The 27,782-nt window shown below is 35.0% G+C and overlaps 1 protein-coding gene across 2 annotated transcripts in view; it reads left to right on the top strand.

Moving 5' to 3' along the window:
- The window catches only part of PKN2 (protein kinase N2), a 131,201-nt gene that overhangs the window by 31,383 nt on the left and 72,036 nt on the right, over positions 1 to 27,782 (top strand). The window contains exons 1-2 of one of the 2 annotated variants that reach the window (XM_080801018.1): positions 4,431 to 4,452; positions 15,347 to 15,647. Coding sequence is in view for 1 of the 2 variants with exons in the window: in XM_080801017.1 (XP_080657143.1) it covers positions 15,347 to 15,647 (301 nt within the window). In the remaining variant the exon portion in view is untranslated. Of the gene's footprint in view, positions 1 to 4,430; positions 4,453 to 15,346; positions 15,648 to 27,782 lie in introns of those variants that run through there. The other variant, XM_080801017.1, reaches the window with a different exon arrangement.

Here is a 27,782-nt window from a genome sequence, read left to right as displayed (position 1 = left end):
GTTATTTAGAAGTGCGTTTTTAGTTTCTGAGTGTTTGGAAATTTTCTTTCTTTCTGTTGACTACCTTGACTCTTTTATGGTTGGTGAACTTGCTGTTTATGTTTAAAATTTTTTTTAAAGATTTTATTTATTTGACAGAGAGCACAAGCAAGGGGAGTAGCAGGCAGAGGGAGGGGGTGAAGCAGGCTCCCCACTGAGCAGGGAGCTTGATGTGGGGCTCAATCCCAAGACCTTGGGATCGTGACCTGACCCAAAGGCAGACACTTAATAACTGAGCTACCCAGGCGCCCCTGTTTAAATTAATTTAAATTGATTTAGGTATGTTTTATGACTTAGTTTCTGGTCTGTCATGATGAATGTTCCATGAGCACTTGAAAGGACTATGTATTTTGTTCTTGTTAGGTGGAATAGTCTATAAAAAAAAACTTAAAATTCAAAATTTCTTTTTGATGGTTGTGTTTAGTTCTTCTGTCTTGCTGGTTTTCAATCTTGTAGTTTTGTTTTGCTGAGAGAAGAGTGTTGAAGTCCTCAATTATAATTTTATATTTTTATATTTTTTCTTCTGGGTTCTGTCAGCTTTTATTATATTTTGAATCTCTGTTGTTTCCACATTTAGGATTGTTGTGTTGTCTTGGTGAATAGATCATTTAATCATTTTGTAATGAATATCTCCTGCCCTGATAATTTTCTTTGCTTTAAAGTCTGCTTCTCCTGATATTAATAGCCACTGCTGCTTTTATTTTGATTAATGTTTATATAGCATATCCTTTTCATCCAATCTACTTATGCCATAATAATCAAAGTTAGGGTCTTATAAATAGCCTATAGCTTGGTCATACTTTTTAATCCATTATGCCAGTCTCTGTCTTGAGTTTTTGTTAGTAGACCATTTACACTTACAGTAATTATTGATATGTAAGAGCTCAGGTCTGCTAGATCACTGTTAGTTTTCTGTTTGTTCCTTCTGTTTCTCCTCTTTCCCTTTTGTTGTCTACCTGTGGTCTACCTGAACATATTTTAGAATTCCATTTTTTTTTTTAAGATTTTATTTATTTGACACAGAGACAGTGAGAAAAGGAACACAAGCAGGGGGAGCAAGAGCGGGAGAAACAGGATTCTGGCTGAGCTAGGAGCCAGATGCAGGGCTATATCCCAGAATCCTGGGACCATGACCTGAGGTAAAGGTAGATGCTTAACGACTGAGCCACCCAGGCACCCCTAAAATTCCATTTTTATTTTATAGTGTTTTTGAGCATATCACCGGTTTTTTTTTAAAGAGTGGTTCCTTTGATTTTTACATTTATGCATGCGTAAATTATTTTAGATACTATTGATATTGACATTTCGCCTCCTTGAGTGAAATTTAGAATCGTACTTCTACTTAGGCCCCTTTACCCATTTTAAAATTTGTCTTGTTTCTCTCTACACTGAGCATATCAAATGATCGTATGAAAACTCATAAGGAGAATGATAGTCTATTATATTTAGCCCTATTTTTATACATTTTGTTTTCTTTCTGAAGTTATAAACCTCCCTCAGTTATCATTTCTTTTTAGTTTGGAGAACTACTTTTAGCCATTCTTTAAGAGTAAGACTGCTGCTGATAATTTCTGTTAGTTTTCTTTGAGAATTTCTTTGTTTCCCTTTAATTTCTGATAAATATTTTCACTGGGTATAAAATCTGAGGCTGACAGTTTTCTTTCAGCATTTAAAATGTTATACTGCTTTCTTCTGGCATCCATGGTTTCCATTGAGAAATGCATCATTTCTCCCTAGATGCTTTCACAAATGGTTCTTTGTGTATAGTTTTCATAAATTTGATTTACTGTATCTTTGGTTTTATTTGACTGTCCTTAGGGTTATCCTTTCTGGAATTTGCTCAGTTTCTTGAATCTATAGATTTATGCCTTTTGGCAAATTTTAGAAGTTAGCTTTTTTTTTTTCCCCTCCAATATTCTTTTGGACACACACTCCTTTTCTCCTTTTGGGGCTCCAGTAACACAAATCTTAGATCTTTTGTCCTATATATTTTTGTGCTTTGTTTATTTTTTTTCTATCTATTTCTGTTGTTCAGATTATCTTCAAGTTTAATGAGTCTTTCCTCTGTTATCTTCAATATACTATTGAGCCCATCCAGTGAGCTTTTTATTTTAATTATGTTTTTCAGTTTTATAGTTAACTTGATTTTTTTTTAATCTTCTCTTATTTGCTGAACTCTTCTATTTGTTTTTTTCAACTTTTCTTTTTTCATTTTTTTTTATTGTTGAAGCATTTTTAATGATGATTGCTTTGAAATCCTGCCATTTAATTTCAACACATGATTTATCTTCATTTTGACATGTAGTGACTATCTTTCCCCATTCAGTTTGTCATTTTCCTGGTTCTTCGGTGAGTGAAGTTTTTTTATTTTTTTCTTTTTATTGTTATCCTGGACATTTTGACTTATGCGACCCTGTATCCTATTTAAATCTTCTTTTTTAGCAAGTACCCTCACTCTGTTTAGGTTTAACACATAGGTTCTGGCCTACTTTTGTGGGATATAATTCCAATGATCATTTTCTTTCCTGACCCCTCACAGTATTATTCTGGTTTGCTTTGTGTACTACTGGAAAGCTATTCCAAAAGGTTGAGTTTTATGGTGTAGTCCATTTTTCAAAACTTTTTGCATATGAATTCTGGTCAGCTTCATCTGTGGGTTGGTTCTGCCATGTCATGGTTCTATGTAGAACTTCTTGTGCAGGTTTAATTAATTCTTTTCTCCAGCTCTCTCCTTCAAGGTCTTCTTCCTTTTACTCCACTCTCTTGGGAGTAGTGAGGAGACTGCCTGTTCCTTCTAGATAGGAGTGGAATTCTTGACTTGATCCCTACTTGGTTTTCATTGGCAGTTTACCTTTGGAGGAGGTGATTGCTATCTCAGACTCTCTGCTACTGTTAGATGAGGGGGAAAAGCCCAGAATCCCTTTCATTGTATGATGACACCATGCAAATGGGAGATGATGACACCATGCAAATGGGAGATGCTGACATCGAATTGGTGAGGGAAGGGAGCATCATTCTGACTTACCTACTCTTGTTGAGTAAAAGTACACATTCTGTGCTTAGTCTCTATTTAGGCTGCCCTAGTGGGGAAGGAAAGCTACTTACCAGGCTTTTGCTACCTCAGAGTCGGGGAAAGCAAACCACACTCCCTGCTTGGTCTCTATTGGTGTCTCTTCCTAGATGGGTAAGGAGCCCCGTCCTGGAACCTGCTATACCCTTCAGTATACTTACTTCAGCTCTGTGGAAACTGTACTAACAGGGAAGAGAACACCACCTCATGGTACTTGGCTTTTGCCATTCTCTGCTGCTGCCAATGTAGAAGTCCAGACTCCCCAGATGGGGAGCCATCCACGGTGCTTGGCTGGGATAGGGTGGGTGTTGTCAAAAAGGTTTCTGTCCTGCTGGACTCTTCTCTTTCACATTCCACTAGAGAGAGAGCAGACTCTTCATGATCTTTTTTTTTTTTTTTAAACTTTGGCTTTGAAGGTTCTTTTGTCTGCTACCCAGTATGGAGAAGTTGTGATTAAAAAAAGAGAGAGAGAGAGAATTTACCACCTTGTGTTCCTCGGGACCTGAAGTTTCTAACTGATTTGCCCTTTTTTCAGTCTTATGATTGTCTGCTGTTTTATTTCCAGAGTGTTTAGTTATAGTTATCAGGCAGGATTAGAAAGAAATGAACTTGTTCCATCTTGTCCAGAACCAGAAATTTGACAAGTCTGATTTTTGTTTTAGTTTCTCAAGCAGGGACACTTCTTTCTTTTGCTTTATTTGGATAGTTCTTAATCATCTCTTAGGTCTCCGAGTAAAATTTGCTTCCTCAGAGAGTCTTAGGGAGGCTTTCCTCAATGTTTTAATCAAATTATAGGTGGGTTTTTCATTGTTATCTCATGTTCTTTCATTACAGTTGTCCCAATTTTTAATTGTGGTTTACTTGCTGAATGTTTTGTCTTTTCTCTAGATATAAGCTCCTTGATTGTAAGGATCCTGTCTTTTTTTAAGAAAAAAATACTTAACATTTTTAGGATAGTTTTAAATTTATGGAAAAACTGAGAAGACAATAGAGAGTTCCCATATACCCCAGGCTCATTTCCCCCTTTTTAAAACATCATACATAAATATGGTACATTTGTTACAATTAACTAATTTTCTTAGAAACTAAAGTGCGTACTTTACTCAGATTTCTATAGTTCTCATTTTCCTGCTCCAGCATCTCATCGTGGATGCCACGTTACATTTGGTTGCCACGTCTCCATAGGCTCTTCTTGGCTATTTTAGTTTCTCAGACTTTCCTTTTTCTTTTCTTTTCTTTCAGATCGTAACAGTTTTGAGGAGACTAGTCAGATACTTTATAGATGCCCTTCAATTGGAATTCGGTGTTTTTCCTTATAGACCAGAGTTGTGGGGTTTTGGAAGGTAAACTACAGTGTTAAAGTACTGTTTTCATCATATTGTATCAAGCGTACATAATATCAACATGACTTACCACTGTTAATGTTGACCTTGATTATCCCAGTGAGGTGGTGTTTGTCAGGTTTCTCCTGACTATAAAGTTAGTCTTTTTTTTTTTTCTCCTCCTTTTCATACTATACTCTAATTGAAAGAAGTCACTGTGCACAACTGACACAAGGAGTTGGGGGGCTTATGCTCCTCTTCTTTGATGGTAGAATACACACATACACTCTTCCATCATCAGATCTGAGAAAGGGATACAGATTGTTGTAAGAGAAAGTGTATTACACATATATATGAAACAACTTCACTGAAGAGTGGTGGGAAAAAAGTGCTAACGTAGGTAACTTAAAAATGGAGGGGACCTGCAAAAGCAAAAGGAAGTGCATGTAAGCTCAGTACTATAGTTGAGAACGTTATTTCCAGTGGGGATATTGGTTAACAACTATGATCCTACTATACATGTGTACTGGTATTGAATAAGTAAGTGGATGGCAAGGAGTAGGAGCCAGGTTCCTGGAAGGAAATTTATAGATAAGCAAGTGAAGGTTAGAATGATACATACAGATTATGGATTAGAGTTGGAGATGTCATTATATAGTCATAATACAATATAGATGTCCTTTATTTCTTCACCACTGTGGATCCAATATCCATTACAGCATCTAGCACTCGTAATAAGTATTCAGTAAATACTTGTGAGATGAATGAATCAGTCATGTTTGGCCAGGATGTGGGACACTATGGTTTGGTTTAGTAAGATGTCCATCCTTAAATCATGGATTGATTTAAGTTGCCGATTACGGGATCATGTAAATTGACATCCTCACTAGAATCACATGGTTTGAGTGATATAAGATCCAGAAACTCAAGGGAGAAGAGTATGCAAAATAAGACCAAAAATGACTAGTAGCTTCCTTTGGAAGAAAAGTAGAAATCTGACCCATTAGGTTCAGTTTCATGGTATAAAATGCGGTTGTTTAAAGTGGAAGTGTACACAAATACTTATAAGGAATATGGATCTTGATATTGGAAAGAATCATCTACATGGATCTGGAATTTGAGTTATTACTAAATTAGATAAAACAATGTTTCAAAGCAGGAAGCTAGATGTATTTTATTATTTGGGACTCTGATTTGTGATAAGAGACATCTTTCTTTTTTTAAATTATGTTGAGTTAGCCAACATATAGGAAAATACATCATTAGTTTTTGATGTAGTGTTCAGTGATTTTTTTTTTTAAGATTTTATTTATTCATTTGAGACAGAGCGATATAGAGAAAGAGAGCAGGAGTAGTGGAGAGAGGCAGAGGGAGAGGCAGACTCCCCACTGAGCAGGGAGCTAGACTCGGGGCTGGATCCTAGTATCTGGAGATCATGACCTGAGCGGAAGGCAGACGCTCAACCATTTGAGCCACCCAGGCGCCCCTGTTAGGCGATTTATTAGTTGTGTATAACACCCAGTGCTCATCACAGCATATGCCCTCCTTAATAAGAGAAATCTTAGGTCAAACTAACTCAAGCAGAAGAGGAATTGATAAGCACTACAACTAAAAAGTTTAGGGGTATGTTTAAACATGATTGGATTTAGATATTCAGCCCATGTCTTCAGTGATCTTGCTCTCTTTCTCTCATAGGGTAAGCTTTGTTTTCTGGCTATCTCTGAGAAGAAAAGCATTTATCTTCATCAGTAGCTTTAAATTTTTATTGTTTTTGCAACTGGTGTTCTCCAGTAGTAGGACTTCTTTATCAATTCCCTTGAAAAGGGTATCTGAATGGGCCTACTTCAATCACATGACTAATCCTAAATCCATCACTGAATAGAAGGGTTGCATACTCTCTCCTACACGCAGCTTATGCTTAATTTTGTTATAGGAATGGTAAGGAAGTAAGACAATATTTTAATGCAAGTCTATTTTTAAAAATTAATGACTTTATGTTTGGTTTTATTTTTTATTTTTTTATCTCTTTTTTTGTTGTTTTATTTATTTTTTTTTTTTTTAAAGAAGAGCATCGTTGTCTCTACTTACATCCTTCTTGCATTGTGTCAGAGGGCATTAGGTGGAGGAAAAAAAGGAAAAAAAATTTAACATAAAACAGTGTTAGATTGTTACACTTTTTATCTATTGGGATTAAAATAATAATGTTAATAATAATATAATTATTGAAGAGACTGCTTAAAGTGATCATTATTTCTTGCCTGGATTACTGCATTGGCCTCAGTTACATATCTATTACAGTGTAACAAACTCCTTTCAAGATTCTGTGGGTATACTAGGTGTGGGGTTTTTTTTGTTTGTTTTGTTTTTGTTTTTTCCTGTTGGCCTTGCCTGTGCTCACTTACACAGCTGCATTCAGCTGGTGCCTAAGCTGGACTGGAATGTCCACTGTAGCCTCACTCACATGTCTGGTACTACAGCAGGAGTGCTTTGGTTCTCTTCCACATGGCCCCTCTCCACATGATCATTCTCATCTTCCAGGGCCTCTCTCTCTAGCAGAATAGTCTAGACTTCTTTAGATAGTATTTGGGTTTTTAAGAGTGAAACAGAAGCTGTGACTTCTCTTAAAGCTTATCCTTGTGTCTCTTCGCCTATCATCAGAATATTACTCCCATCACACTGTCAGAGTAAGTCAAAAGGCTATTTTTCAATCAGTGTGAAGGTAGGGGCTGTGTGAAAATGTGAATGCAGGGAGACAGGATTCATTTGAGACTACTTTATAGCCATCTACTATAGCTTCATAGAATGGGTTTCCCTGCTTTTCTCTGCCCCCCCCCCCAATCTCTTGATATAGGAGGTCATAGCGTATCACTTATTTTGCTTAAGCCCTACCCTATTTCACTCAGAGCAAAAATCAATGTCTTTATATTGCCTACAAGGCCCTTTGTCCTTGGTCAGTAGGAATTTATATTATATCTAAAACAAGAAATCTAAGGTAGGCAGTGTAGGACTTGTGTAGAGTTCATTAAATCCATCAGGGCCCCAGGCTCACTCTGTGCTTTGCCATCTTTTGTATGTTGGGTTTTGTCCTATTTGTCCCTTATTTGACACATGATGGCTCCTACGACTTCAGGCCTTGGATCTGCATTCTAAGCAAAAAGAGAGAAGTAGACACTTTCCCCAAATGCTGGACTGGCTTCTCTTTAATAAAAATTGTCATATGGCTACTTGTAGCAGCCAAGAGAGTCTGGTGAAGTGAGAATTTTATCTGTAGTTCCTTGATTCTAGCGGAGTGGGAGTTTTCTCAGTAAGGATAAAGGGAGGATGGGTATTATAAAGGTAGGCATCCAGTACTATCTGCTTCAGTGCTATGTGCCAGAAACTGCACTGTTACTATGAAAACATACTTCTCAGTCCTAGGCATAGCTATTATGTGACTTAGAAATAATACAGTCAAGGTAGTTGTAATAATTCCATTTTCCATATGAGAAAATTGAAGCTTTAGCATGGTTGCAGTGTCAGAATTTATACATAGCATTTTGACTCTGAATGCTTAGTTCTTACCATTATGCTATATTCTAACTGAGCTTTCTGTTACACACACACACATATATACACAATATGACCTACATTTGTATAAAGCTTTGTTGCTTCGGATTATGTTTGATTTTCATGTCTACCTTAATAAATTGAATACCTGAAAGAAAACAGGATTGTGCTCTTTTTCTATTGCCTAACATTCAGTGAACATTTTGAATAAATGAAGTTAAAAAAAAAAACCTAGAAGATAGGAAAGCCAAACATCATTTTGCAGATGAGCAAACAAGTACAGGGAGATGGGGATAACATGCTTGAATTGCATAGCTAATGACAGAGAGCTGGTGTTACAACTGGTTACTTGTTTTCTGGTTGAGAGCATTCTCTCCTGGGTTGGATTAGATGGTGAAATTAGAAGAACTAAGTCCTGCCAGTATTCATGATTTAAGGTACATAATATCTATTAATGCAAATCAGATCAAAGTGTAGTTCAAATATAAGGAAGTGGATACTCCTATGCTCTCCTCTAAGAAGGCAGTAGAGAGTAAAAGAACACCAGAGCAGGAGTCAGGAGATCAGTATGGTAAACCCAGCCAGGTCACTGATTTTTCTTTGTGACCTTAGGCAAATGGCTTAGCTACTTTGAATCTGCTTTCCTCAAAACTAAAACAAGGGAGTTAGGCTTCTTGATCTTTGAAGTTCCTTCTATCTAAAACATTATATGAGACATTGTTCCCAGTGAGTTTTTAATGGGTGCTCTAGCATTTCTTGGCATCTAACAGGTCAGAATGTTTTATATGTCTATAGTGCAGAGAAAATAACAGCTTTTTTACTTCTTCTCTGGGAACTTGGCCAGTGAGGAGTAAACATCCTTTCCTATTTCTCCCTAAATGAAGTGTTTGATCATAAGTAACAGACCTTTTTCTGTATTTTGTTCTTTGAATCTGATCCTGTTCTTATTTTATGGTTTTTCTTTACTTCATTGCCAGTTAAAGTGTAATAATTTGAAAATACGAATTTATGTTTTAGTCTACAGATCAGAATTTCATTATTTTATAAGTTAAAAATAGTTGTGTTTATTAAATACATAATTAACAAATCTGTGTATTTGAAATATTTGGCTTACACATGATATGGTCTAAATAGAGTGGAATGTGCAGTCTTACCCTTTGCAGTAGAATTGTATTGACTCAAAATAACCTAGGTAAATAGCAAATATATTATAGACTATAAGATACCAGTATAGGCTTTACATTGCCAAAACTGAAATACAGTGAAAGTTACTTTGTTTTCTTTTAAATAATGTCTTTCCCTCCTTATTAGATAGGCAACATATGTTCATTACTTAAGAAAAAATTAAGTAAATTTGGAAAACTCTGAAGAATAAAATGAAAATTCCTCTGAATTTTCTTACCCAGAAATAATATATATTTTTAAGATTTTATTTATTTATTTGTCATAAGCATGGGAAGCGGCAGACAAGGGAGAAGCAGACTCCCCGCTGAACAAGAAGCCCTGTGCAGGACTCCATCCCAGGACCCTGGGATCATGACCTGAGCTGAAGCCAGAGCTTAATTGGCTGAGCCACCCAGGTGTCCTGACCCAGAAATAATTTTTATTAATATTTTAATTTTTTTTTTGCTAGCCTTTTTCCCCCGTTTTTATTTTAAACATAATTTGAAATAAAACTGTACATAGCAGCAATATATGAAGCTATAATACTATGGTGGAATAATAAAGGGTGAAAATAAGAGAACTCTTTTCTTTCCTCTTTTTTTTTAAAATTTTTTTTTCTTTTAAGATTTTATTCATTTTCTTGACAGACAGAGATCACAAGCAGGCAGAGAGGCAGGCAGAGAGAGAGGGGGAAGCAGGCTCTCCCCTGAGCAGGGAGCCTGATGCAGGGCCCGATCCCAGGACCCTGAGACCACGACCCGAGCCGAAGGCAGAGGCCCAACCCACTGAGCCACCCAGGTGCCCCTCTTTCTTCTTTTTTTTTAAGATTTTAATTTCTTTGACAGAGAGAGACACAATGAGAGGGGGGAACACAAGGCGGGGAAGTGAGAGAGGGAGACGCAGTCTCCCCACTGAGCAGGGAGCCTGATGTGGGACTTGATCCCAGGACTCTGGGATCATAACCTGGGCTGAAGGCAGACGCTCAGCGACTGAGCCACCCAGGCACCACAGAACTCTGCTGTTATTCCTTAGTCTGTTTGAAATTCTTTTGTTGTGACACTTAGTAGCATTCTGAATTTTTTTCTCCCTCTAAGTTGGTTTAAAGCAAGGCTATTTGTAAAATTTATGAGGAAGTCCATGCCTTGTAATAGTACCTTGCATATATTATTGATGGTTTTTAAAATTAATGAATTGACTGTTCTATACAATAATCATTTGTAATTATTTCTTAGGTTATATTCCTAGAATTAGGATGACTAGGTGAAAGAAAATGACTTTTTTTTTTTTAAAGATTTTTTATTTATTTTTTTGGCAGAGAGAGATCACAAGTAGGCAGAGAAGCAGGCAGAGAGAGGGGGAAGCAGGCTCCCAGCTGAGCAGAGAGCCCGATGTGGGGCTCGATCCCAGGACCCCGGGATTACGACCTGATCCGAAGGCAGCGGCTTAACCCACTGAGCCACCCAGGCGCCCCGAAAATGACTATTTTTTAAGTATTGTTACAGATTTCCAGCTTTTCTAAAGACTTACATTTCACATTTGGATTATTGCTAACATTACGATTAGAAAAATCTTTGTCAGTTTCAGAGGTAACAGTGATGCGTTCTCTTCTGCCATAGCACAGTTTTCTTTAATTTATATTAACAGATAAATAGTGAACAGGAGAATGATGTAAGTATAACATGGACTCCAGGTTAGTTCATCTGTAATTTTCCCCAGAACATTAATATTTTGAGGCAGATTTTAAAAAAAAATTTTTTTTTTTTTTTTTGAGAAAGCCTTAGCAATATCTGAAGACCTTAAGATAAAAGCTCAAAATCTTATAGAAGCTTGATAGTTTTGGGCCTCTGTTGTCACTAAAGAAAAGTCTTCTGTTGCTTGATCATTCATATATTGATAAAATACCTTTTCTGTTTATTTCTTTGTTATTTTCATTTATTTTATTACAATTTGATGTGGCTTTCTGACCCAAGGATTTATACCATTCTTCAGTTCTGGAAAATTCTCATTTATCTTCATGCAGTACTTCTCCCTCATTTTCTTTATTCTCTTATTCTGGAGCTCTTCCTAGATGGATCTTGGATCTTCTCATTTTATCTTCCATGCCTTTTAATTTCTCATATGTCTGTGTGATGAATTCAGAATAATTTCCTCAGTTTTCTACTTGCCAGTATAGTAATTCATTATCTTGGTCTAATCTACTGTTTAACCTAACCACTGAGTTTTTAATTTATTATGGTCCCTTTGAAATCCATCTAATTTTGGGTTGTTTTTTTTGTTACTTTTTGTTTCTTACTCATTGGGATGTCTATTCCTTCTTTTAGTCACTTAAAACCTACTTTACTGGGGCGCCTGGGTGGCTCAGTGGGTTAAAGCCTCTGCCTTCGGCTGAGGTCATGATCCCAGGGTCCTGGGATAAAGCCCCATATCGGGCTCTCTGCTCAGCAGGGAGCCTGCTTCCCCTCCTTCTCTCTCTGCCTGCCTCTCTGCCTGCTTGTGATCTCTGTCTGTCAAATAAATAAATAAAAATCTTAAAAAAAAAAAAGACCTACTTTACTAAAAATCATCTTAGTTCTACTATAAATCCTGAGAGTATTAATTTTACCGATGATTTCCTTTTATTTGGATTTGATCCATTTGATTGAATGACTACATTAAACATATGGATGATATAAACTTTAAAATAGAATTAACCATGAAAGACTTGAAATATTTTTTAAACAAGATTTTAAATTTGTTTTAAAATTTTGTGATTTTGTGGCTGAATTTTGTGATGCTGAATTTAGATAATGAGATAAATAGGGCATAAGAAAGAAAGACAAGGTAAAATAATGTAAACAGCAGAATGTTAGATTAATTTGACTAGAATGGAGTAGCTAGCTTATGATTTCAGTGATGAAAGATATGAAAATTGTAAGGTTTCTTTTATAAAATAATGGACTAATCATTAAGAAAGCGAAACAGAACTACTCTGCCAGGTAGGCCTAAGACTTGTTCTCAAATTGCTAATAGTCTTTGGGGTAGTGAAGAGAGGCATTTAATCTAAATTCTAAGAGGGCATAGTCAGGCAGTTCTTTTCCAGGAAGATCAACTTTGAAACAAAGTAAAAGTTAGAAGAGGAGAGACTAGGAAGAGATAGTTGAAGAAAAGAAGGAAAGGTAGTGTATCTCAAAGGTGCAGCATGCATTAGTAGCTGAGCCAAGAGACATTGTCTCCAGCAGTAAATTCTGTAGTTTGGTAGGTTTGGGATTTAGGTAGCAAATTGAAAGGAAATGAGAGTTGAAGTAGGCAAAAGACCTCCCAAGGATTCACATCAAATACTGATGCCATTTTCATGTAACAGGTTTTTTTTTAACAGCCTTTATATTTTAGTACCACAATTCTCAAACTGTACAACAAGGCTCTGGGGTGCCTCAGCAAACTCTCAACAATGTTTCAGTGTATTTGAAAATTTCCAGGGAAACACAGTGACACTGTTTGTTGGGTATCTTGTGAACTAACTAGAGTCAGTTAAGTTTCAGTGTTAGATTATTCTACATTCCCTTTGTATGGAGGAACAGAAAATGAAGATGGGAGTGTCCAATCTGATTTCAAAGTTTTAGAAATGGTGAAAGTACCCAACATTTATAAGTAACTGTAGTTATTAAAAGAATTTTTAAAATGTAGCATTTTCTTTCTTCTTTGTATTATTTCAAGCAGCGACTGAGTTGTTATAATTTATAATTATAATTTAATTATATTTTAATAATTTATATTAAATTATGTAATTTTATATATTATTAATTAATTGATAATTACATAATTACATATGTTGTATAATAAATAAATTTATTATAATTTAAATTATAATTTATAATTATAATTAGAAACTTGCTATTTAATACAGAATTGTTAGGTATTTCTCTTGGCCTGTAGGGCATATGGAAAAAATAAATGATACACTAAGCTCACCATGAACCAAGAAATTTAGGGAACCTCTAGCTTAGTACATAATATTAAAGCACAAATTTATGAAAGCAGTTCATATTTTCTGAGTCTCTAGGGTAAAAATAAAAATATCTGGAGGAATGCAGTTAGCTTAAACTTTTTCATCTAAGCTTGTTTGCCTCAGTCCACTTTACCTGAAGCCAGACAGCAGATATTTGGCATTTTATTTTTTGACAGTAGTCATGTGCTGTTATTTTTGATGACCTTCCAAAGGTAGATTCATAAACTTTGGAAACTGAATAAATGGGTGATAGGATTTATAGTCCACTATAAGTAGTGAAAAATCTAGATACTATTTTAGTCCAGGTAGAAGGATCATTATATATCCATGTAAATAAGGATCAGAAATTTAAGGCCAATTAGGTATAGATCACTTTTCCCAGGGATTCTTAATCTCTGATCTACGGAACCTGAAAATTGTATGTCACAAATGAAATTTTCTTTGTTCTACTGTTTTTTTGTTGTTGTGGTGGTTTTTTGTTTTTTGTTTTTTTTTTTGTCAGAGTTCCAAAGGGGTTCTTGACCCTAGAAGCATTAATAATAAGTTTATCAACTGCTTCATTTTTTTTGTATAGTATGCCCTTCGGCACAGGGTAAATTGATCCAAAGTCAAGGCTAGGTCCCACATCTTCCCATCTATTAACTAACTATTCTGCAAGATAACCTGGTTTTTAGAGGTCAAGAATTAGATATAAAAAGTATTTGTGGGCGCCTGGGTGGCTCAGTTGGTTAAGTGACTGCCTTCAGCTCAGGTCATGATCCTGGAGTCCCGGGATCGAGTCCCACATTGGGCTCCCAGCTCCACGGGGAGTCTGCTTCTCCCTCTGACCTTCTCCTCGCTCATTCTCTCTCTCACTGTCTCTCTTTCAAATAAATAAAATATTAGAAAAAAAGTATTTGCACCCAAGAATTTTCTCTTAAAGATTTTATTTATTTATTTGACAGAGAGAGATCACAAGCAGGCAGAGAGGCAGGTGGGGTGGGGGGGGGGCGGGAAGCAGACTCCCCACTTAGTGGAGATCCCATTGTGGGACTCAGTCCCAGGACCCTGAGATCATGACCTGAGCTGAAGGCAGAGGCTTAACCCACTGAGCCACCCAGGTGCTCCTGCACCCAAGAAATTAAGCAGAACTTATTTATATGGTTATGATGGATTCCTGAAGGAATTAAGGATGATTTTTAATTAATTGGATCTGTGGTTCAAAAGGTATATAAGGGTGCACAGTGAAATGTCTCTTTTCTAGAACCTTCACAAACTCAATTCCTCTCCCCAGAGGTAAACATTATCTTTTAATTTTTGTGTTTCAGAAATTAAAAAATTTAAAACCAGTAGTATTATAGTAATGGAGTTTAAAATAACAAATGATAAACACATAGCTAGGACATAACTTTGGTTTGTTTTAAATGTAGATTTGATGTGCTTACCAATCTGATTTTAAGATGAATAACTGGTACTGTGTATTATCTTAGCTTCTATCAGTAGGACATAATTAAGACATATCTTTTAGTAATGATGTTTTTGTAGTGAGTCAACGAAGTTTTCAGTTGGGACAGTTAGCCATGAAATTGTGAATATAGTCTTTCCAAATCCTGATGCATTTAATTCATTAACCAAAAAGTGGTCATGGGGATATAACTTTATTTTATTTTTGCCAATATTACTTTTTTAAGAGGATTTTTTTATAGAAGATCAAATAAAATTGTATCTTACCTATGGGCTTTAATAATAATTTTTCACTTATTGAGTGACTGAATAGTGGTCCAAGAATTGTACTTGGAGATTCACATAAAATATTTTGGATTATCACAATACCTCTGAAAGGTGGCACTATTATGTTGATTTTACAGATGATTAAACTGAATATTTGAAAGGTTAAATAACTTGCTCATGATTTGGAGTATAGGTGTTAGAATCTAACTTGGCTTCATTGGATATCAGAAATTCACTGTCTTTGTAGACCCCTAAGATGCTTTTGTGTGTAGATGTGTTCACTTTAATATAAATTTGTCAGATAATGCTATTTAGTGAGTAGGCAGAGGTTTTGGACTTAGGATTTGGAATGGTAATAAAAAAGGTAACTAGTCTGTTAAGGAAATAATTAAATGTAATGTTCTTAATAAAGAATCACTAAATACATGGTTTTGCCCTTACACTGCACACGTTACTGAGCACCTAATTTTCCTAAACTACCACATTTGTATGTTTTTTTTTTTTCTGTAGGGAGATTCCCGAAGTCTTCCATTTTCTGAGAATGTGAGTGCTGTTCAAAAATTAGACTTTTCAGATACTGTGGTGCAACAGAAATTGGATGATATCAAGGATCGAATCAAGAGAGAAATAAGGAAAGAACTGAAAATCAAAGAAGGAGCTGAAAATCTGAGGAAAGTCACAACAGATAAAAAAAGCTTGGCTTACGTGGACAACATTTTGAAAAAGTCAAATAAAAAATTAGAAGAACTTCATCACAAGCTACAGGAACTAAATGCACATATTGTTGTTTCAGATCCAGAAGATGTTACAGGTATATATGTATTTTATTTGGTATTTATATAATGTATTAATAAGAATTATTTTTATATAGTGTATTAATAAGAATATTATCTTTGAAATTAGTTAGCTTTATGACATAACTGTTTTTTGTTTTTCTGAAAGTACCAGGACTGTTTTTTATCCAGTTGTTAAGGTCTTGTTTCTATTTATTGAGAAATGCAGTTAGCTGATGGTTATGAAAATTGAAACGTTTACTTGGAAATGAGTAACATTGCTGTCTACTCTCTTACCCTCTGTCAGTAAGACATCACTTAGAATTATTTTCCAAGATTAATGTTTTGTATTCAGTCAACCACATGCTCTTACCTGATTCATCCTTGTGATCAGCAACACGAGTTTGCCAGATGACTTTTTAAAGTTAAAAATGTATTCTGTGACTGAGGGATATTTTTATTCTTTGCCAACGTAATTAATCAAACCTATGACCTTTGTTCTGTGTGCTCTAAGCAACTGAATTAACAACTAAGTCACCAGGCATATAGTTTGAAAAAGAAGAAGAAAAACATTTTTAAAACCAAACATTACTTTTTTTTCTTAAATATAGAAAAGAAAAGAAAAATATAACCCTTAAGTCTGACCTAAGATTTGTAAACAATGGAATTAACAAATGTTCATGTTGGAAATTTTTCCATGGTACAGAAAGTAAAAATAGAAAAACTACCTCTCTTCCCTAGGCTCTCTCCTTAAAGGTAGCATTACTAACTTTTATGTTGTATATCCTTCCAGAAGAAAAATTTCCATGTTTGTATCAATATTTATCCATTTATATAAGCATTCTTTTCAAACTTTTTGCTTAAAAAATCACATAAGACACATTTGTCTAATAGTTTTGTCTTTGCAAAGATGATATTTTGAGCAAGGTTTGTAATCTCTGTAACCTTCAGTGTCTTCATTCACAGAGAAAAAGAGTGTTATATGTACAGTAACGTATCCAACACCATAGAAATTTTAGAAGTATCTGTGAGATTAGCTAATAAGAAATAACAGATATAAGCAAAATTAAATTTGATTAAGAAAATACATAAATGTGACTAAGAATCTCAAATTGCCAATCTAAAATATTGGATAAGATACCTTCAGATCTTTAGTGTACTTAATAAAACTTAGTTTTAATGCATCAATTTCAACATCCGGGACCTACCTTAGTGATTTCATCTGGAGACTCTCTATGTAGAGATTTCAATTTAGTAAGAAGAATTGAATCTTAAAAATGACAGATAACATAGAGAAACTAGTCATCTTATTTTAGAACTAAAATAATCCCAAAGATGTGAATTAATTTTCCCAGAATAACAAAGTTAGCTAAGAACTCTTCAACTCATCTAGTATTCTCTTACCCAGGCATTCAATAATTACATATAAATGGAAATTCGTATTATGAGAATGCTTTTCTTAGCAATATCATGTAAATATAGAAATAGCCTGTTCTATTGGAATTCTGCCGAGCTCTGCATTTTTTGCCCATTACTTCTTTAGGAGAAGTCTAAAATAAGAAATGGCACTGGAGCTTTAAACTCTGTTTATTTAGGGAAAACATTTCTTTCCTCACAGAATACTGATAACTACCTTGTAATTGGAATATTGAGAGTTTCTGCCACACAGAGAGTAGCCCATTTGGTTTCCTCAGTCCCTTTTAAAAAATCAGCTTTACTGAAGTGTAAATTACATATGATAAAATGCAGATTTAAGTATATGATTTGATGAGTTTTAACAAATGGATATACCCAGGTAATTGTCACTAAAACAAGTGGATCCTGAACATTTTCATCACTTCAGTGGTCCTCTTGTATACCTTAGTTCCCAATCTCCAGTCCGCATCCATAGCTTTCTTTAGGCAACCACTAGTCTCCTTTTATAGGTTTCTCTTTACTAAGTTTCATTTAAAGAAATGACCTGGGATCCTACTAGCAAATTCTTTCTCTTTCTCAAAAGCCAGTTTGAATATCCCTGTGAAATCTTTCCTGTCTCTGATTATCTTTCTGTGTTCTACTCTGTACATTCATTGTTGTGTCATGTTGCATCGTAATTTACTTCTGTACATGTTTAAATCACTTACTAAACCTCATGATCCTTGAGGGGAAGGACATAGAGCCTGGAACATGTAGCTGTTTGGTTGTATATCTCAAAAAAAAAAAAAGGCCAGCAAATAAAAATCTTGTATTAGTTCTTATAATTAATACCAAAATAGACTTTATCATAGTACTTTAAAAATTTAAAAACTTGGGGAACAAAGCATTGAATAAAAATTTTAAAATAAATTGGAAATTTTCTTTACTGATCTTTGTTTTTCTTATTTATTTATTTATTTACTTATTTATTTAAAGCATGCAAGCCAGTTGGGGGGGGACCGGTAGGGGCAGAGGGAAAGGGGGAGAGAGAATCTTAAGCAGGCTCAAAGCCCAGCGCAGGCCCAGTGCAGGACTCAGTCTCACAACCCTGAGATCATGATGTTAGCCAAAATCAAGAGTCAGATGTTTTACTGACTGAGCCATCCAGGTGCCCTTCTATTATCATTTTTAGTATTGAATTTTCATATAATTGCGGGGCAAATGTTATATGAAATGTAACTTTCTGCTGTGCCTTATTAATACTTAAAGTTTGTGTGGAATAAACGACAATTTTGTTAAAATTTGAGGTTTTTTTTTTTTTTAAACGTCTCTTTGCAAATGGCATAGTCATACCTCCTGGTAATAAGTTTGTTTTTTGTTTTGTTTTCTTTTATTTTTCTTTTTTCCTCATTACTTACTTAACAGCAGTAAAAGCAACAACAACACAAGATTAAAGATAGTTGAACGTTAATTTTAGATCAGATTGCCATAAAATTGTATCTGTTTTATATTGTGTATTAAGGTAAACAAAATTATTTATTTTAGATTAGGTCTGACAAGAAGATTCAAGGACATAGTTCTTTGCTTTCAGATCTCTAAAGTATGTGGATTAATAACAGAAATGTTTAGCTAACTCCTCTCATCTTGGAGGTCTGCAAGCAGAATGACTCAAGGAAAGAGGGACAAAATTTAAGGCTGCATTGTATGAATAATTACTATGTAAATAGGTAGGAAGCCTACTTTTAATTCACCTTTGCAATGATTAACTCTATTAATCTTTAGTTTCTTATTTGTAAAATAAGGATTTTTATCAGATACATTTCAAGACTTATAAAACTGAAATGTTGCATATTGTAATACAAGTTCTGATCATTTGGGACTGTTATTGGTGGAATATATGAGTATTCATTTATTATTAAGAGTAGCAAGAAATTAATATTTTTGATGTTTTCTTCATGCCTATGACTTGTTTACTTTCTATATACTTCAAGATAGTCTTATTGGTATTATTATCATCCCACATGGAAATTATTAAGATATGGTTAGATGAGGCTGAATGCACCTTATGAAAAAGATTATTGGATCTCTGTAAAGTGGAGTGGTAATCTGTCTCAGTTGACACCTGAGACTCCAAAAGGACATACTGGGAAAGAACCAGGATCCTGAATATTAAACTTTTGTGTATCATCTCTAAAGAAGAGGGTAAGGGTATGTCTCATATTTTATTAAGTATAGCTAGTAATTTGTATAGTATAAGCCCCTCTGTTTTCATCTTATTTCCTTTTCTTATATCTCTTCCTATTTCCATTTTCTCATGTTCCACCAAACTTAGACTGATTTTTACCTATTGAAGTAGTGAATATTTTCTTTAATATCTAGAATTAATATCTAAAATATCCAGAAGGGAAATACTGATTTAGTACACAACCAACAATATTGGAATTTTTTAGAGGTAACCTTAGAAATTCTGCTAAATTCTGGAGATAATAACTATATCGAAGGAGTTTTCTTTCCTAATGACTAAGGTGCAGTTATGAGGTCTTTCTTGAATAGAAGTAATATTTGAATTTTTTTTTAATTCTTGGCCTATCCACCTAAATATGGCATAGAAATTGTAGTTGAATTTTATATCTATATTAAAATACAAGTGTGAAATCCTGGCCTGGTTTGTTTTGTAATTCTATATATTTTCTATATATCTATAATTCTATATATTTTCTATATATATATGTAATTCTATATATATTTCTCATTTTGAGGTAAACATACTTTGTATTAAGTTTTGAATTCTTTTTTTTATTTTTATTTATTTTTTTTAAAGATTTTATTTATTTATTTGATAGAGATTACAAGTAGGCAGAGAGGCAGGCAGAGAGAGAGGAGGAAGCAGGCTTCCCACTGAGCAGAGAGCCCGATGTGGGGCTCGATCCCAGGACCATGGAATCATGACCTGAGCCGAAGGCAGAGGCTTAACCCACTGAGCCACCCAGGCACCCCAGGTTTTGAATTCTTAATGAGAGGGTTGCCATTGAGTAATTGTGATTATTAATTAGCAAGTCACTTTCAACACCTCTGGATTTGTTTCCTCATCTTTACAATCATGAGATTACATGATTCATAGATTCCTAACACTTAAATTCTTTGATATACTCTTCTTAAAAAGGTAATACACAGTAAAATTGATTCTTTTTTGGTGAACTATTTCATAAATTTTAATACACACCAGGTTTATCTAACCACCACAGTCAGAAAAAGGAATAGGGATGTTTGTAGTTACACTCTCTCCCCATTCCCTATCCCCTGGCAATCTCTGGTCTATTTTCTATTTTCTTTTTTTTTTTTTTTTTAAGATTTTATTTATTTATTTGACAAAGATCACAAGTAGGCAGAGAGGCAGGCAGAGAGAGAGGAGGAAGCAGGCTCCCTGCTGAGCAGAGAGCCTGATGTGGGGCTCGATCCCAGGACCCTGGGATCACGACCCGAGCCTAAGGCAGAGGCTTTAACTGACTGAGCCACCCAGGCGCCCTCTCTGGTCTATTTTCTGTCACAGTTGTTCACTTTTCAAGAATGTCATATAAATGAAATAGTAAGGTATGTAATCTTTGAGACTGATTTCTTTCAGAGAATTGCATTTTTTTTTAAGATTTTATTTTATTTATTTGACAGAGAGAGACACAGTGAGAGAGGGAACACAGCAGAGGGAGTGGGAGATGGAGAAGCAGGCTCCCTGCGGAGCAGTGAGCCGGATGTGGGGCTCGATCCCAGGACCCTGGGATCATGACCTGAGCCAAAGGCAGTCGCTTAATGACTGAACCACCCAGGTGCCGCAGAGAATTGCATTTTGAAATTCATCCACATTTTTGCATTTATCAATAGTTCACTCTTTTTTATTGTTGAGTAGTAAGTCTGTTATATAGATGTACCACAACTTGTTTATTCACTAACCAAGTGGTTTTCCAGTTTTTGTCAACTATCAGTAAAGCTGCTGTAACTACCTAGTAACAGGTTTTTGTGTGACCATGTTTTTAGTTCACTTTAGTAAATACTTAGGAGTGTGATTGCTAAGTCACATGTTAGAATATGTTTAACATTATAAGAAACAAAACAGGTGAACATAGAGGAAGAGAAAAGAGAGGGAAGCAAACCATAAGAGACTCTTAACTACAGAGAATGGAGTTGATGGAGGGAGGTGGGCCAGGGATGGACTCAATGGGTGATATTAAGAATTATGCTGAACACTGCATGTTAAATGTAAGTGATGAATTCTACACCTGAAACCAATTTTACCAAATATGGTAGCTAACTAGAATTTAAATAAAAACTTGAAATAAAAATTTTTTTAAAACTCTCCCAAAATGTTTTCAAGAGTGGCTGTATCGTTTATCATTCTTATCAGGACTGTATGAAAGTTCTAGTTGTTCTACATCCTCTCCAGCACTTGGTATTGTTAATTTATTTTTTAACCAGTCTAAGAAATGTATAGTGGTTGATGAAACACATTCTTGTAATCAGAGGTAGGAAAGAAGAAAAATAAAATAACACCATCTTTAGGAGAATTTATGAAAGAACTGTGCATGCCCTAAGTACAAAATAAGTCTTCTCTACCAGGAGATACATGTCAATTTCAAACATTAAGGTGTAATAGATACAAGCAGTTCTGAAATTTGTAATGCCTAAGTTGCTTATTTAACCTTAAATAATGTTACAGCCCACAATCTTACTGCTCTTTTTGTAAAATATTAAAAAAGCTAAACCTGAGGTTGTACTAGTTACAGAAGGTCTCAACATCACTTTAGTTGATGACCTATGCCAAAGGTCATCCTGAGTACACAAATTAATTGATTAAGCACCCATTAATAATGAGTGAGCATTCATTATAGTCTGAGCAGGTTCAGATGGCTCTATAAGGTAAGCATATCTATTTAAACACAAAAGCTCAATTCTGGGGGAAATATAAACAGTTAATGTAATTGTAGCACTTGGCAAGATTCTAGACCAATTTGTTCTTTTTTTTTTTTTTTTAAAGATTTTATTTATTTATTTGTCAGAAAGAGGGAGAGTATGAGCAGGGGAAGTGGCAGGTAGAGCAGGCAGAGGGAGAAGCAGACTCCCTGATGAGCAAGGAGCCCGATGTGGGACTCAATCCCAGGACCCTGGGATCATGACCTGAGCTGAAGGCAGATGCTTAACTGACTGAGCCACCCAGGCATCTTGGGAGCAGTTTATTCTTAAAATATTTACAAGTATCAGGTGAAAACCAGAATGTTGGCAAGTGAACAGTAGCTAAGACTTTAGGTGGAAGTTTGTGAAGGAGATAGATAAATGGTAAGCTAGTGCTTGAGTATATTACTTTGATTAATTTAAATGTGGCTAGGTTTACTTCAACTATATTTCCTTTTTTTTTTTTAATGCAGTAAATAAATAGTCCTTGTTCCATAAGCAGACATTCTGGCTGTACACGTACCATTTCATGAATATTGAGCACTGAGAGTCAGCTGGATATGAAATAAAGATCAAAGGCTATATGACCTGAGATCTAATCCAGGAGTTGTGTGGTTATATACCACTTGTGTCCCCTCCAGGACTTGTTTTTCTCATTTGTATAACCTGGAGGATGGACTATATATGCCCTTTCTAGGGTGTTATGTGAATAAGGTGTTTTAATACCTTGATGAAAGGTCAATTATGAGCACGTAATCTCTTCTGATTGTGAACATGAAACCTCTTTTTGGAGATAAATAAAGTCTGAAATTTTCTTGGCGAGGGAAGACTCAAGGTCAGCTACAAGGTCACCTAAAGAAGCAAGGAACCAGTTTAAGGCTGGACCTTAAGTAGTCAGGAACCTTTTAAGCATATGGATTGCTCCTGTGTTCTAAAACTCTCATTCATCTTGGAAGACAATTGCTCAGTTGTGGTTTTAGAAAAAATACTGAAAGAACCGAAAATAGCATATCTGTTGCTCTACATATTGTTGGCAAAACTACTAACAGATTCAGTTTTTACTAATTATTCTGGCTCTGGAAAATCTCAGCCGCAGGGACAGTTTAACCGCATTGTATTTTCTGATGACTTCCAAAGCAGTACACCTGACTGAGCTCTTTCATTTTGTTACTATTTTGTCCCTCATCCTTTGAATAATACCTGGATAGATACGATGTAATCAGTTCTCTGTGTTAAATTCCCTTTGTTCAAAATATCTAGTATGGTTTCTGTTTATCAACTGGACTGAATGTTTTTCATCTTCCCAATACCATACAAACTGAGAATACTGTAACTCCAACCTGCTTAACTCCACTTAATTTGTGTGCCATTCTTGTCCATATTCTAGTTCTATCATTTTATCTTCATTTCTATAAATTAGATCTGATTATTATTTTATTTAATCATTGTTGTTTTTTAATTACCCCATGTTTATCATTTTCTTTTTTTTCCCTCTGTTCCACTTTCCTGAATCTGAGATTTGCATATTTCATCAGTTATGGGAAATTCTTAGCCCCTGGTTTTTATTTTTTGTTTTTTTGAATATTGCACCTCCTATGTTCACTCCACTCTTTCGTTTTGGGAACTCCAGTTAGATGCATGGTAATTTCTTCAGGTCTATGTCCATTTCTCTAATACTCTTTCACCTGTGCCCAGTTTGCTCTTGAGCACATATATTTCTAATTTCTTTACATATTTTTTACTACTTCTAGTTTTGGTCATTTTTAATAGTCTTGTTTTGTTAATCTTGGTACTTTTTGATAGTCTCTTGTCCTGGCCATTCTTTTGATAACTTTTTATATTTAGTTTTACATATTAAATATACTTTTCATATTCGATATTAGAGAATGACAATAAGTGAAATTTTTGCCATGCTACTCCTGTAGCTTTTTTCCTCACTCAGGGTGATTTTTTTTTTTTTCTACCTGAGCTTTGTGATTTATAATTGTGTGCGCATTTTCACTGGAACTTTATCTGTGGAGGTTCTTTCAGGTCTGAATTTATTTATTTATTTATTTACTTATAGATTTATTTTAGGGAGAATGCATAAGTGGGAAGGGTTGGGAGAGGGAAAGAGAATGTCAAGGCAATTCTGCGCTGAGCTCAAGCCTGATATGGGCCCAATCCTGTGACTTTTAGATCATGAGCTGAGGCAAAACCAAGAGGTGGTCCAGCTGACTGCGCCACCTAGGTGCCTCTAGGTCTGAATTTTTTCAAAGAGGATTTGCATTTCTTTTGGTAAGATGCTTGGAAGCATTAACCTGTGGCCCATTAAAATAAATTTTGGGGACCATGTAGATAGTATGATTTCCTGTGTCAAACCTAGATGAGGGCAGTAGGAATGTTTAAAAGATACCGTTCTTTCTCCATAGCCTTTGAGGACATGTGTTACCTCTTGTCTTCTTGATGATCTTTTGAAAAAATGTTTGTTTAGTTCTTCTGCCCATTTTTTTTTAAAGATTTTATTTATTTATTTGACAGAGATCACAAGTAGGCAGAGAGGCAGGCAGAGAGAGGAAGAAGCAGGCTCCCTGCAGAGCAGAGAGCCCAATGTGGGGCTTGATCCCAGGACCCTGAGGTCATGACCTGAGCCGAAGGCAGAGGCTTTAACCCACTGAGCCACCCAGGCGCCCCTCTTCTGCCCATTTTTTAATCAGATTTTTTTCTTTTTCTCCTTGAGTTTTGTGGATCTTTATATACTTTGGTTATTAACCCCTTATTAGATAACTTGCAGATATTTTCTCGCATTCTGTATATCACTTCATTTTCTTGATTGTTTTTTGCTGTGCATAACTTTTTAGTTTGATGTAGATTGAGTTTATTTTTGCTTTTGTTGTTTGTGCTTTTGGTGTAACATCCAAAAAATGCCAAGACCATTGTCAAGGGCACTTTCCTGTATTTTCTTCTAAGAGTTTTATGGTATCAGGTCTTGTGTTTAAGTCTGACTTACACTGAGATACACAAGATTTGTCTGCCTATTTCTGAATGCTAATGTGGGTGAGACTGCTCCCAGGTCCTTTCGCCTATGGTGCTGGATACCACAGATTTCACAAAGTCACTTTTGTTCATAGATGGATGTCTAATTTATTGTTTAAAAGAGGGTGTACAGGGGCGTCTGGGTGGCTCAGTGGGTTAAGCCTCTGCCTTTGGCTCAGGTCATGATCTCATGATCTCAGGATCTCAGGATCCTGGGATCCAGCCCCACATCAGGCTCTCTGCTCAGCAGGAAGCCTGCTTCTCCCTCTCTATCTGCCTGCCTCTCTGCCTACTTCTGCCTACTTGTGATTTCTCTGTCAAATAAATAAAAATAAAAAATCTTTTAAAAAATTAAAAAAAAAATAAAAGGGTGTACAAAAAGGAGGAACATCTATGACACCATGGTGCTGATATCGCCTAAAGTTCTGATCTGTTTGAGATCATTTTCTCATTTTCATTGTGTCTCTGTTGTCTCATGAACTAGTTAAAAGTGTGTTTTTTAGTTATTAAACACGAGGACTTCCCAGTTATCGTTTATTTATTGATTTTTTTTAATTAATTACGCTGTAGTCCCTTGAAATTTGCTGAGACTTGCTTTATGTTCTGTGTGTGCCAAAAAAAAAAAATAATGCATATCCTCCAGTTGTTGGGTGTTACTCTTAGTATGTTTATAGGTTAAGCATTTAACTGTGGTGTTAAAATCTGCATCCTTACCTGGATTTGTGTTTACTTTATTCATTACTAAAAACACTGTTATTACTTAGTGGAATATAAAGTTATTGTTTTCTTTTTAATTCTGTCAACTTTTGCTTTCTTTTGTGGCCATATTTTTGAGCACCTACAAATTTAGAATTGATTTATCATTTCAATAGAAGGTGAATTGAACCTTCTATTGTTAATAAAATGAATTTCTTATCTCCAGAAATTTTTGTGCTAAAAGTGTCTTTTGCCTGTTATAGTTTGGGGGTTGGGATTATTGATTGTATGGGATATCTTTTTTCTACTCTTTTACTTTCAGCTTTTCTATATTACTATATCTTAGATATGTGTCTTGTAAATAACATATAGTTACATTTAGTTGTATAGTTTTTACCCAGATTAATCTTAGAATCAGTGTAAGATCTTTCTTTGTCTTTTACCTAGACCATTTACTCCATTATATTTAAATAATTACTGATGTAGTTGGGTTTATATTTTGTGCTTTCAGTGTTTCTTTCTTCTTTCTTAGCCTTTTTATAGTATTTTTAAACATCAGTCAATTATTTTGGAAATTTTGGTTAATTTAGACAATATAAAATGCATGCTTATTAAAGACTATTGTTATTCATTGTCCTTACTCATCTCCATGCAATTCAGAGGCCTTAGGATGCCTCTACTTACCCACATCTTGACTTATCTATTGTTGTTGCCTTATTTTTTATTCTAGCTTTCTTAAAACCCTTACATGACTTTACTGATTTTATATAGTGGTCATTTAAAGTTTCTGACATATAAACCATTTTCTGTGCTCTTCAGTCCTTATTTCTCTTGTGATACACTAATTTGTATCACTTTTAGAGCTTTGTTTTTAAGAGTTTATGTTTGTGACATTCTTTCCATCTTGATAATGTTTTAGTTTTTTCTTCATTCTTGCAAGGTATTTTCACTGAGTTTACAATAAAGCCTGATCATTACATCTTACAAAGAAACTGTCATTCTGTCTTCTAGCTTTCATTGCTATTTTTGAAAAGTCTATTGTTAATCTACAGTGGCTTCTTTAAAGGTACCCTTTTATTGGCTACTGTTAAGATTTTGTATTTGGTTTTTTGAAGTTTTACCATGATGTGTCCAGGTATGGACTTTTTCCCATGTGTATGTGTGTATATACGTATGTATATAGATAGATCTCTGCTTGTGGTTGATTGGGTAGCTTGAATTTATGGATTGGTATCTTTTATAAGTTCTGCAAAAATTGTCACTTTCTCTTCACATAATGTCTTTGAATCATTTTTCTTTTTTTCTCCTGAAACACAGTAAGTATATTTAGTTTTTTGTTTTGTTTTTGTTGTTTTGCCCTCCATACCTTTTAATCCCCTCCACCTGATTTTTTTTTTCATTCTTATATAGGATTTTTTTAAATTAATTTATTTATTTTAACAAACATATAATGTATTTTTATCCCCAGGGGTACAGGTCTGTGAATCACCAGGTTTACACATTTCACAGCACTCATCATAGCACATACCCTCCCCAGTGTCCATATACCCACCACCCTCTCCCGTTCCCACCCCCTCCAGCAACCCTCAGTCTGTTTTTTGAGATGGAGTCTTTTATGGTTTGTCTCCCTCCCAATCCCATCTTCTTTCATTTCCCTCCACCTGATTTTTAAACTTACTTATTTTTCAGTACTAGTCTGCTATTTTTCTGTCTAATTTTCTGTTAAACTAATCCATTAAAATAGTTAAATCAAGATACTTGTAGTTTCAGAAGGAAAATAGACATGAAAATGGATCCTTGTAATACTGTATAATATATATTTCAATAGAGGGAAGAAAATATACTTTGAAGACACACTAGAAAGGGACCTGAGCAGATTGGGGGATGGCTAGGGAAGAAAAAAGTAATGCCCTAGCTGAGTTAACAGTGGTATGGAGAAAGAAAAGTACATTGCATTTTGGTAAATAGGAAGAGATTTTTTTTTAAAGCAAATTTTTTTGAATTTGACAAAAAACAGTAATGGAAACTTAGTGACCATAAAGCTATTAATGCCTAGCTATGAAAGTGGGACTTTATTTGGGACCTTTTTGGTCTAATATATAAACATATTAAAACCTTGTTACTGA

Source organism: Martes martes (assembly GCF_963455335.1).
Source record: "Martes martes genome assembly, chromosome: 4".
Lineage (NCBI taxonomy): Eukaryota > Metazoa > Chordata > Mammalia > Carnivora > Mustelidae > Martes > Martes martes.
The sequence above is the reverse complement of the archived record's forward strand: the minus strand, read 5'-3'. Positions and strand labels throughout refer to the sequence as shown.